The 12,410-nt window shown below is 33.1% G+C and overlaps 1 protein-coding gene and 1 pseudogene across 1 annotated transcript; both read left to right on the forward strand.

Moving 5' to 3' along the window:
* Positions 1-1,177: 1,177 nt before the first annotated feature.
* On the forward strand, positions 1,178-2,635 carry LOC18040548 (probable carboxylesterase 15). The gene has a single exon (XM_006432317.2). It carries the CDS (start codon positions 1,327-1,329, stop codon positions 2,359-2,361), a length of 1,035 nt encoding a protein of 344 aa, XP_006432380.1. The 5' UTR covers positions 1,178-1,326; the 3' UTR covers positions 2,362-2,635.
* Positions 2,636-6,097: 3,462 nt separating this feature from the next.
* LOC112098023 lies at positions 6,098-11,386 on the forward strand (annotated as a pseudogene).
* Positions 11,387-12,410: the final 1,024 nt, after the last annotated feature.

Raw genomic sequence — 12,410 nt, forward strand, 5'->3', positions numbered from 1 at the left:
AAATTTATAGAGACTTTTGGAGATGCTCTAAGCTATCTTAATTAGTTGGGTCATAATGTTAATTTCCCCCCCCCCCCCCTTATATTCTTTTAGTCTTCAGTCATACACATGTAATTATACTAGTATTAGTAAAGATTTAATTACATATGTATTCAAATCCAATAACTATCAAATTCATTTAGTTTACTTATCTCATAAGCATACAAAATCATTGCAATTACTAATGGTACGAGTGTCTAGTCAAGATTTAATACACAAAATTAGGATAATTGTTCGTTTAATTTTTATATTTTGAGTAAAATATCTGTTTAGTTCTTATACTATAAAACAAAAACTCAAGTCATCCTTGTCGTTAAATATATTATACCATTATCCTTATGTTTTTTTCATGTTTTACAATAATACCCTTACAATAATATTTTTGAACAGATTAATAACAGAAAAAATAATAATTTATCAATTAATCTTAAAAGTAATATAAAAATTTACGTAAATTTTTATATTATTATTTTAATTTTAGAATTAATTTCGTAAATTGATTTATTATAAAACAATTGTTAATCTTGTTATATGGATATTAAACATTGCTTTAAGTTAGTTGATATTAATTTATTTATAAAATAATTATTAGATTGTTGCACCATTACACAAAATACTAGTTCTTTCACGCTAATTTTTATTGGTTAATTTACTAATAAGTTATTATTAATTAATTTACTAATTAAAAAATTTATATAGGTAAATTAACTAATGTCAAGAACATTATTTAAAGGGTATTATTATAAAAAGAAAGAAAAAGTAAAGATAAGAATTAACATATTTAAGTGTTTTAAGAAATTTTTTAAAATATAAACATTAAATAAATATTTAAGTCAAAATATTTAAACTAAGAAAATATTTATCCCAACAAAATTATTTCAGCACGGAAACCAAAAGGACGAAATCCATCGAGTTATTTTTTTTAAAATTATAATGTAATAGTAGACAACTTTCCAAAATCAATCCCACTAAACTTTCGTAAGTCTTTCACAGAAAGAACCTTCAATTTGCCCTCAAGACTTTTGTCGAGTTCTTTTTGAGAAATTTATTTGAATGTTGACCCAAATTATAGACTTTACCATCTCTTTTACTTTTAAAAATAAATATGTAAATCATACAAGACCTTGAATTTAAGCGTAAATTACATGCTTGAATTTCTCCATTCATACGCGTGTGACGTGCCTACCTAAAATTCTATATTTCTATATAAAGAGCTATTAGAATTCTCAAAATTGGCAAAATCATCCAAAAATAATTAAACACACACAACACTCAAGCTAGGTAGCTATGGTGAACGATGGAAGAGTAATAGTGGATGAAGTGTCCGGTTGGCTAAGAGTCTACAGTGACGGTTCAGTTGATCGAACATGGACCGGACCACCGCAGGTCAAGTTCTTGTCCGAACCGGTGCCACCCCACAGTGACTTGATCGACAGTGTCGCCACCCACGACGTAACCATTAACAAAGAATCCGGCCTCCGTGTCCGAATTTATTCACCGGAGGAGATCAAGAAACTTAATGGTGATGATTGCAAGAACAAGAAGAAGCTACCAATCATCCTTCACTTTCATGGGGGTGGTTTTTGCGTTAGCCAAGCTGACTGGTACATGTACTATCACGTTTACACGAAGCTTGCAAAATCTGTCCCGGCTATCTGTGTCTCCGTCTATCTCCGGCGGGCCCCGGAGCACCGCCTCCCGGCCGCTTTCGACGATGGTTTCGAAGCCCTCCTTTGGCTCCGGTCACTGTCACTGGCTCAGGCTCGTGAGAATAATTGGCTGACTGAACATGTGGATTTTCAACGCGTCTTCCTCATTGGAGACAGCTCCGGAGGGAACGTAGTGCATGAAGTGGCGGCACGTGCAGGTCAAGCTGACGTGAGCCCGTTGCGTGTGGCCGGAGCGATTCCGATTCATCCGGGTTTCCTCCGGCAGGAAAGGAGCAAGTCGGAGTTGGAAAACCCGCAGTCACCTCTTCTGACTCTGGACATGGTGGACAAGTTCTTGAGCTTTGCCCTGCCGTTGAACAGCGACAAGGGGCATCCGTACACCTGTCCGATGGGGCCCGCTGGGCCGCCGATCGACGGTCTGAAGCTGCCGCCGTTTCTGCTGTGCGTGGCGGGTAATGACTTGATTAAGGACACTGAGATGGAATATTATGAAGCCATGAAAAAGGCTGGAAAGGATGTGGAGTTGTTGGTGAGTCCCGGAATGGGTCACAGTTTTTATCTCGACAAGATTGCTGTCGATATGGACCCAAACACTGCTGCTCAAACTTGTGGTCTTTTTCAAGGAATAGCGGAGTTTATGAGGAAGCACTGATCAATTATCAAATTTTTAATCCATAAATAGTTGATTGTCCGATTAATGGTGGGGTTTTTCTTAAGTTACATTTGTCGTAACTTAACAACCCAACTAAAATATACAAAAATAAGTAACATTGCAAGCGTGTGATTTTTACATTGTTTTGGTTGTGCTCCAAGTTATTACAATAAATGCAACTTAACAAAACCCTAATGGTGGACGGATGTGGTCCTGTATGACTTGGCAATGTTGTTTTAATAGTAGTTTAGTGTAGTTGTGCCCGCTATTATATCTATATATCTATATAAAGTTGAGATTTGTGGAGGTGATGTGGCATCACCATTTCTCATCTTTGTATATTCTTTATTATCTAATATATAGAGAAATTTTCTTTTAGATTTAACTTTCCATCTTCTCATAATTAATTTGATTGTTATTACAAAATAACAATTATATAAAAATTTTAATGAGGTATATTCTTTGTAATGAACATCCAAGGGGGAGTGTTATGAATTTATTAAAATATGTAGATGTTCATAACATATATCTCTTAGTCTCCACACTATCTCTCATTAGCAACCTTTAGCTTCCCTAAAACTCCCATTATCTCACAAGAAATTATGATCCATTATTAAAATATGTAAATGTTTATAACATATATCTCTTAGTCTCCCCACTATTTCCCATTAGCAATATTTAGCTTCCCTATAACTCCCACTATCTCACAAGGAATTATGATTCATAATTTTTCATTAATTTTATGGAGTGATTATGTAACTATAAAAGAAGAGCTCATCTTTTTGTTTTGTACACACACAATTGGAATAAATAAAATCACTCTATAATATATTCTCTCATTTTATTCTTTATCTTGCATTGCTTCTTTATTTGTATTGCTGGCTAATAGTTTTTTTTTGTTTTTTATAAGGATGTCTCATCTTAAAAAAAAATCAATTCATATTTTTTATCAATTTCATTAAGTGTAAAGATAATACTAAATTTTTTTTTAAAGCTGCGTGAAGCACGGTTCTATTTTCTAGTTATTTTATAAAATAGGGACATGCTTTGAAGTAACTTTCAAGTGGAATGTGCTGTGTAAAATATGTATAATATGTGTGTACTAGCAGCTTGGAAGTTTTTAAAGTGTTCCTCTAATAACGTTTTCGGAATTCGATTTATGACTTGCAAGTGAGACAATTTCATTTTGAGGTTGAGGTGTGATTTCAGCGAATTGAGGACGAGATTGTGTAATGGTGAAATTCAGTTAATTTCACCATACTCCTTCATATATTGACACATATAGTTATATACTTTAATTTATCACTAAATTATTTTCAAAATTACCCTTATTTACTATTAAAAAATAAAAATTTTACCAAAGGCAACTTCCATTTACTGTAATCAATTAATAGTAAATGAGCGTGTATTGAAGTTATCAATAGTTTGAAGAAAAAATTTAACTATGTGAAAAGAATAAATTAAAATTTACCCATTAAATTATTTAGAAAAAAATTGATTATCATGTTTGATGAGTGTTACATTATTGTCACTTTCACTTTGACATGATTTTTTTTAAAAAAATAATAAGTTGCAGAGACAAATACCTGTACATTTAATTACTAAATTTTTAATGTAATTTTGCAGTGCTAAGCCGCCAAAGAGTGAGAATTAATGGTGTGTTTATTTTGCAGCAATTAGAGCAAATTATAATCAAAACAAGGAATGAAAATATAATAAATTGTTTACTTTAACTAGAAGAATTGGATCTTGATGAGTTATATTTCCACTGCTGTGTTTCCTTTATAGCACATCCAAAATGGATCGTTATAAGTTATTAAAATTTCCTTAGTTAAATTTATGTATTAGTTCATGATTGACACTAGAAAGTGTACATTTAATAAGGATAAAATTATTAGTTTTTCACTTATTGTGTCAATTAATGCATTCATTATTCGTAAATTCTTTTAATACTCCCCAAATATATTTTATGTTAAATTAATTCGTAATTCGTTAATTTTTATCTCGTAAATATTTTTCAGGAATAAAGATGAAATTGGAATTGAAAGCGGGAACAAAGAAGAACTACTGGAACACAATTGAGGAGATCTAATAATAAAAAAAAATTAAAAAAAAGAACAAAAAGACGAAAGAGTAAAAGGCAACCATGTTTTGGTTGCCTGTGATGGTCAGGAGGTCACCACGCCTCCTGGCCATCACACTTCTCAACATTCATTTAAATTATAAAAAATAAATTAATAATATAATAATAAATTAAATAAGAATAAAAAGAATGAAGAGGAGGCAAATGTTGCATATAAAAGTCGGGGGCCAGAAGGAATTGGGGGAGAGCCAATTTGAGAGCAATTTGGAGAGCTGAAGCCGAGACTGAAGAAATTCTATCTTTCTTTCTTTTCTTGTTTCCGTTTGTATCAATTTTCTTTGTAATATATTTCAAAAATTTATCAAATAAAAATAGTGTTGTGTTTTCTTTCAATATGAGTAGCTAATTTTATTAAACTAAGGTGAATGGTGAAGCTTAATGTTTCAAACTATTAATTATTATTATTTTCTCAATTGAGTTTTTAAGTTTATTTAATTCTTTTCTAATTATTTTTATATCATGTTAATTTATAAATATCACTGGATTTTATGGTATTTTGACATAATATCGACACATTAATATAGTGTGGCACATTATGTACTTTATTCTATATTTATCCACACATATAGAATTAAATGATATAATAATTAATTGGTAAAAGTGAGGCAAAATATAAATGAGAGAGTATTAAAATTATAGTTTGAATACAAAGAGTGGATCATAAACCTTAGCTTATTTTTAAATTGATTTCAAATAATTTCTTTTCCCCACAATTAATTTTCTTAGTTTTACTAGATTTAAAACTCCCTGTGGTTCAACCCCGGTCTCACCGGGTTATATTATAACTAGACACTCTTACACTTGAGAGTAATACACTTTTGAATCGTAGCAAGTTTTTGGCGCCGTTGCCGGGAAGTTTTCTAAATTTGGTATTAGTTTGTCTTTACTTTATTTTTATTTTTTTTTAATATTTTTTTTATTTTGTCATTACCTTCTTTCCATAATACTATTTTATTCTCTTTTTGTAAAACTTCAGTTAGCACCCCTCTTCTTTTCAAACCTTAACATTCTCCATAAAATTTGTGAGAAACTTCATCTTAGCCCAAAAACCCTTGCAAATCAGTCCCCAAATCAAATTTATTTCTTAAATTTCTGTAATTTACTTTCTACATTTATTTTAAATGGTCGGTTCTACCGCCTAACTGTTATTTAAATTTTGTTAATTTATGTATTTTATTTATATGGTCGGTTCTACCCGCCTAGCATTTTAATTTCACTTTGCTAATTTATTTATATGGTCGGTTCTATCGCCTATCATTTTAATTTCAGTTTATTTATTTTTGTGCATTAATTTATTTAATTTTATGTTTTATTTATATGGGCTGGTTTTAAAATACCGCCTAAACTGTTTCTTTTAATTTCTTTGTTTATGGCTGGTTTCACCGCCTAATTTATTTATTTATCTTCAGTTTGTTTATTTTTATTTCGCATTTTTTTTGCTTATTTAATTTCCAGTTTATTTTTACTTCCGTAATTTTCATTTAGTGTTTTTTGCATCACTAGTCTAGCACACATCATTAGCATTACATGCGTCGTTGGTCTCGTGCAAATAGTGGTAGATTAATTAGAAAATCACCTTCACCACCCTTAAATATGACTGACATAGGAGCTGAAAATTTTTCGGAGCACGAAAATGACCAAACCTTGCAAAATCTTCATGAACAACTTAGGACCCTTAGAGACTTCATGCATCCTACTAGAACAAGGTCACCATCATGCATAGTTTTCCCTCCTGATGCATCACGTTTTAATTTCAAACCTAGCATCATTCAACTTCTTCATACTTTTCATGGTTTTGAGTCTGAAAATCCATATTTGCATTTAAGGGAATTTGAGGAAGTCTGTAACACATGTACTGATCAAAATTGTAGCATGAATATAATCAGGCTTAAGTTTTTTCCTTTCTCACTTAAGGATAAAGCTAAAACTTGGCTACAAAATCTTATGTCAGAATCCATTAGAACTTGAGATGAAATGCAAGCACAATTTTTGAAAAAATTATTCCCACCCCACAGAACAAATTCTTTCAAAAGACAAATCACCACTTTCACTCAAAAACTAGGAGAAACTCTCTACCAATGTTGGGATAGGTTTAAAGAACTACTTAACATTTGCCCACATCACGGTTTTGAAACATGGAGATTGGTGTCTTATTTTTACAAGGGATTAACATCCCAAGGTAGACAAGTCGTTGAAATGATGTGTAATGGTGAGTTTAGGGATATCTTGATTATATAGCAAAAAATGCACAACACTGGGATACAGTTGGTTCTTATGAGTCGTCAAGTAAACCTCAGTCATCTCCATCTAGTGGAGGCATGCATAACCTTAGGGAAAACCATGATTTTCAAGCCAAATTTGCATCATTAGTTAGAAAAGTTGAAGCGTTAGAGTAAAAAAAAAATGATCATGTAAAGTCTGTTCAAAATATTTCATGTTATGTTTGCGATTTTACTGACCATTCTACGCAGGACTGTCCAACTTTACCAGCTCTGAGAGAAAGTCTACATGAACAAGTAAATGTCGTTGACAATTTCAAAAGGCCAAATCTAAATCCATACTCCCAAACTTACAACTTTGGTTGGAGAAACCACCCAAATTTCAGTTGGAGAAATGACAATCATGCACAACCTTCACAACCAGTTCCTCCACGTCAAAATTTTCAAAACTCCCAGAGTTACCCACCATATGTCCCACCACCAAGAAAAACTTTGAAAGACACATTGCATTCGTTTATTGAAAAAAAAGAGTCGATCAATAACCAAACGATGCAAACCTTAACCAATTTGACAGAAACTATCTCTAAACTTACATCTGTTCTGACCATACATGAAAAAGGAAAGTTTCCTGCTCAACCTGAACCAAACCCCAAGAGTCAACAACATCCTCAAATGGGAAATTCAGGAAACCAAAATATGAGTCAAGTCAAATCAGTTATAACCCTTCGTGGTGGTAAAGTAGTCGAAAAACACATTTTGGACCCTCGTGAAACTAGTAAAGATTCAATTTTAGAAAATAGGGAAGAGTCTGTCGAACCTTTAGCCCATGAAGAAATAACCAACTCTCCTCATGTACCCCCATTTCCTCAAGCACTGATCAAGCCAAAGAAATCAAATCACAGTCCAGAAATTTATGAAGTTTTTAAACAAGTTAAGGTCAATATTCCTCTGCTGGATGTCATTAAACAAGTGCCTTCTGAAAGATCTGTGCACAGTGAAAAGGAAACATAAGGTGCAAAAGAGAGCTTTTCTAGCAGAACAGGTAAGTTCCATTCTCTCAACCAATAGTGCTTTGAAATACAAGGATCCTGGTTGTCCAACTATTTCTTGCACTATTGGGGATCATAAAATTGGACATGCTTTACTTGATCTTGGTGCCAGTGTTAATTTGCTTCCTTATTCAGTGTACCAACAACTCAATCTCGGTGAGTTTAAACCAACTTCTACCACTCTTTTACTTGCTGATAGATCGATTAAGGTTCCAAAAGGAATAATTGAAGATATATTAGTCCAAGTCGATAAGTTCATATATCTTGTGGATTTTATGGTTCTGGAAACGGAACCAATTGCTAATGAATGCAAACAAATTCCTGTTATTTTGGATCGACCATTTTTAGCTATTGCTAATGCTTTGATAAATTGCAGGAATGGATTAATGAATTTATCTTTCGGCAACATGACACTGGAACTCAATGTGTTCAACATGTGTAAACAACCTCATCACCAAGAAGATGATGATAATGAGAATGAGGAAATTGATCTCATCGAGCCAATCATTGAGGAACACATTCAGGATGAGAATTTTACAAACTCTGCTGAAATTTGTTTTGCTGGTTCTTTTGAATCAAATAAAGAATTAGATTGTGATACTACTAACACATGCCCTACACTTAATTCTATGCAGATACCTATAGATGACGATAACCAATCGAACTTTGAAGATACGGTGCAACATGAGGAATCAAACGAAGAGGAAGCACCAGAGCTCGAATTAAAGCCTTTACCAGAAGAATTAAAGTATGCCTATCTTGGAGAGCAGCAGACATATCCGGTGGTAATTTCTTCTCGGCTGAGGCATGATCAAGAAGGTAAGTTGTTATCTGTACTAAAAAGGCATAAAACTGCATTTGGTTGGACCTTAAAAGACATAAAAGGCATTAATCATTTAATTTGTAAACACCGAATACACTTAGAGGAAAATGCCAAAACAACTCGTCAACCACAAAGAAGACTAAACCCTCATATGAAAGAAGTGGTAAAGAATGAGGTCCTTAAACTACTAGATGTAGGAATTATCTACCCTATCTCTACTAGTAAATGGGTAAGTCCAACACAAGTAGTACCAAAAAATCTGGAATAACTGTTGTAAAAAATGAAAAAGGTGAACCGATCCCAACACGAATTCCATCTAGTTGGCGCATGTGCATTGATTACAGAAAATTAAATGATGCTACTAGAAAAGATCATTTTCCCCTTTCATTTCTAGACCAAATTCTCGAAAGAGTGGCTGGACATCCCTACTACTCTTTTTTTGATGGCTACTCTGGCTATTATCAAATCCCTATAGCCTTAGAAGACCAGAAAAAGACCACATTCACATGCCCATTTGGAACATTTGCATTTAGGAGAATGCCCTTTGGACTTTGTAATGCTCCTGCAACATTTCAAAGGTGCATGCTAAGCATTTTTAGTGACATGATTGAAAATTGTCTAGAGGTTTTTATGGATAATTTAACTGTATTTGGTAATTCTTTTGATACATGTCTTGATAATTTAGAAAAAGTTTTGGAAAGGTGTAAAGAAAAATGACTAGTTTTAAATTGGGAAAAATGTCATTTCATGGCCACTTCTGGAATTGTCTTAGGCCATATTGTGTCTTCAAAAGGAATCAAAGTTGATAAAGCCAAAGTTGAAGTCATTTCGAAATTACCCTCACCAAAGACAATTAGAGAAGTCTGTTCTTTTTTAGGACATGCAGAATTTTATAAGAGGTTTATAAAAGACTTTAGTGCCTTATCTAGACCAATTTGTAACCTCCTAATACAAGACACACAATTTGAATGGACTAATGATTGTCAACAAGCTTTTTAAAAAATAACTACCCTTTTGACATCAGCCCCAATGATGCAACCCCCTGATTGGTCTTTGCCTTTTGAGCTAATGTGTGATGCTAGTGATTATGCCGTTGGCACTGTTCTGGGTCAAAGAAAGGAAGGTAAGCCCTCTGTCATCTATTATGCAAGTAGAACTTTAAATAGTGCTCAAATGAATTACACTACAACTAAGAAAGAACTACTTGCTGTAATATTTGCATTGGATAAATTTCGTTCGTATTTAATTGGTTCATCTATTGTTGTTTACTTTGATCATGCTGCTGTGAGATATTTAATGTCAAAACAGGATGCCAAACCAAGGTTGATACGATGGATCTTGCTACTTCAAGAATTTAATTTGACAATCAATGACAAAAAGGGCGCTGAAAATGTTGTTGCAGATCATCTTTCAAGACTTATAAATGAGTCTTCAATTAAAACAACACCCATCAATGATTCTTTCCCTGATGAATTTTTGTTTTCTATAAACAAAATGCCTTGGTATGCTAATATTGTTAATTATCTTGCAACAGGTGAAATGCCATGTGACTGGAGTTCCCAAGACAAGAAGAAATTCTTAACAGAAGTAAAAAGCTTTTGCTGGGATGAACCATACCTGTTCAAGTACTGCTCCGATCAAATTTTTCGAAGATGCATACCAGATGACGAGGTAAGTAGGATCATTCAATTTTGTCATTCTGAAGCATGCGGTGGTCATTTTTCTTCAAAAAAGACAACTGCAAAAATATTGCAGTGTGGATTTTATTGGCCTACATTATTTAAAGATTCACATACATTCTGTAAAATGTGTAAGAATTATCAAATGGTAGGGTCTATTTCAAAGCGAAACATAATGCCTTTAAACCCCATCTTTATCATTGAAATATTTGATTGTTGGGGAATTGATTTTATGGGCCCTTTTCTATCATCATTTGGATTTGTATACATTTTGGTTGCTGTTGATTATGTTTCAAATAGATCGAGGTGATTCCTTGTCGGCATAATGATCACAAGATTGTGATCCGCTTTTTAAAAGAAAATATTTTGAGCAGATTTGGAATACCTCGAGCCATTATCAGTGATGGAGGTAAGCATTTTTGTAATAAGCCATTTGAGTCCTTAATGAAGAAATATGGAATTACACATAAGGTTGCTACCCCTTATGACCCTCAAACAAGTGGTCAAGTTGAATTAGCAAATAGGGAGATAAAATAAATTTTAAAAAGACAGTTAATCCAAACCGTAAAGATTGGTCTCTTCGACTAATTGATGCACTGTGGGCATATCGTACTGCTTTTAAAACATCTTTAGGAATGTCACCCTATCGGCTTGTTTATGGAAAATCTTGCCACTTACCAGTAGAACTTGAACATAAATCATTTTGGGCCATTAAAGCTTTTAATTCAAATCTTGATGATGCTGGCAATATGCGTAAATTGCAAATAAATGAACTTGAGGAATTAAGGAATGATGCATATGAGAATTCTAGAATTATTAAGGCAAGAACCAAATTTTTTCATGACAAAAGAATTTTTCAGAAAATATTTGAAATTGGTCAAAAAGTGTTGCTTTATAATTCTCGTCTTCATTTATTTCCAGGAAAGTTAAAGTCAAAGTGGAATGGTCCTTTTGTTGTAAAAAATGTGTATCCATATGGAGCCGTAGAAATTGAGAATCTAAAGAATGGTGTCACATTTAAAGTTAATGGCCAAAGATTGAAACCATATCTGGAATACCAACCACATGAAGCAGATATCGAAATCCATTTGAGTGACCCACCAAAATTTTGATTAAGCCTTTTTCATTTTAACGTTTTGTGAATTTGATTTACTGTTACTTTATCGTTTGAATTATTTAATTTTGCTTTTTCTTTTTCCTTTCCCTATGTCTTGAATGGAGTGCATTGCATTGTTTTAATTATGTGTTGTTTGACAATTGTGATTTAGCTCACCAAATTTTTATACTTGTCATGAGTACTTCCATGAGAAATTTCCTTCTCGATCATCTTAAAACGCTTTTTCATGTAAAATTTCACCTGAGGAAATTGCTCTGATTTTGTAAATTACACCCCATTTGGGATCTGCAACCAGCAGATTTAGTATCTCACGTGAAAGATCTAGAAAGACAACTCAAGGAAATAGAGGATGGTATTTATAATTTGCAATTAGAACTGGATTCAATAAAAGGACGAAGGTGAGTTATATTCCTTGTGTGTTTTTGTTTTATTGCTCTTTTTCACTTTTGATTTGATTTTGCAGATTTGATTTGTTTTGATTCACTCTCCCGTATAAATGGCGGATAACAGTACTCCGTGACTTTTTAAGTCGGTATTCTCAGTTTCCCATAATAACTGAAACCTCAATGTCAAGCATGGAAGAAATACAACAAAATTTGCATCAACATTTTCCCTCTCTCCCTCAAAATGCTCTTAACAAGATTTACAAAACTCGTTGTGAACGACTGCATTTGTTAATGATCAATGGGATTTCTGCTGACATTTGCTGGTTAATTGAAGCAAAGGTCCGATTGGCAGGTGAGTTTTCTGATCCATTCATTTCCTACATGACTGGTTTTGGTAAAAGTAGATTTGCTAAGAAAAGAAGAGCTAAGCGACTTGGCTCTGAATGTTCTCACTGTGTAAGACTCGCTTGCAAAACTCCACGTTGTAAAACTTTAGGAATGGTTTCTGTAAATCGTGAAGATAAAATCAAATTCGTTAAGGATGGCATAAGTAAAGAATCGTTGGATGATATCTTACGATCTCTTGAGACGCATCCGAGCGGATATGTTCAACGTGAAATTCATTTAAATGTT

This window comes from Citrus clementina, unplaced genomic scaffold, assembly GCF_000493195.1.
Source record: "Citrus clementina cultivar Clemenules unplaced genomic scaffold, Citrus_clementina_v1.0 scaffold_5, whole genome shotgun sequence".
NCBI classification, from domain to species: domain Eukaryota; kingdom Viridiplantae; phylum Streptophyta; class Magnoliopsida; order Sapindales; family Rutaceae; genus Citrus; species Citrus x clementina.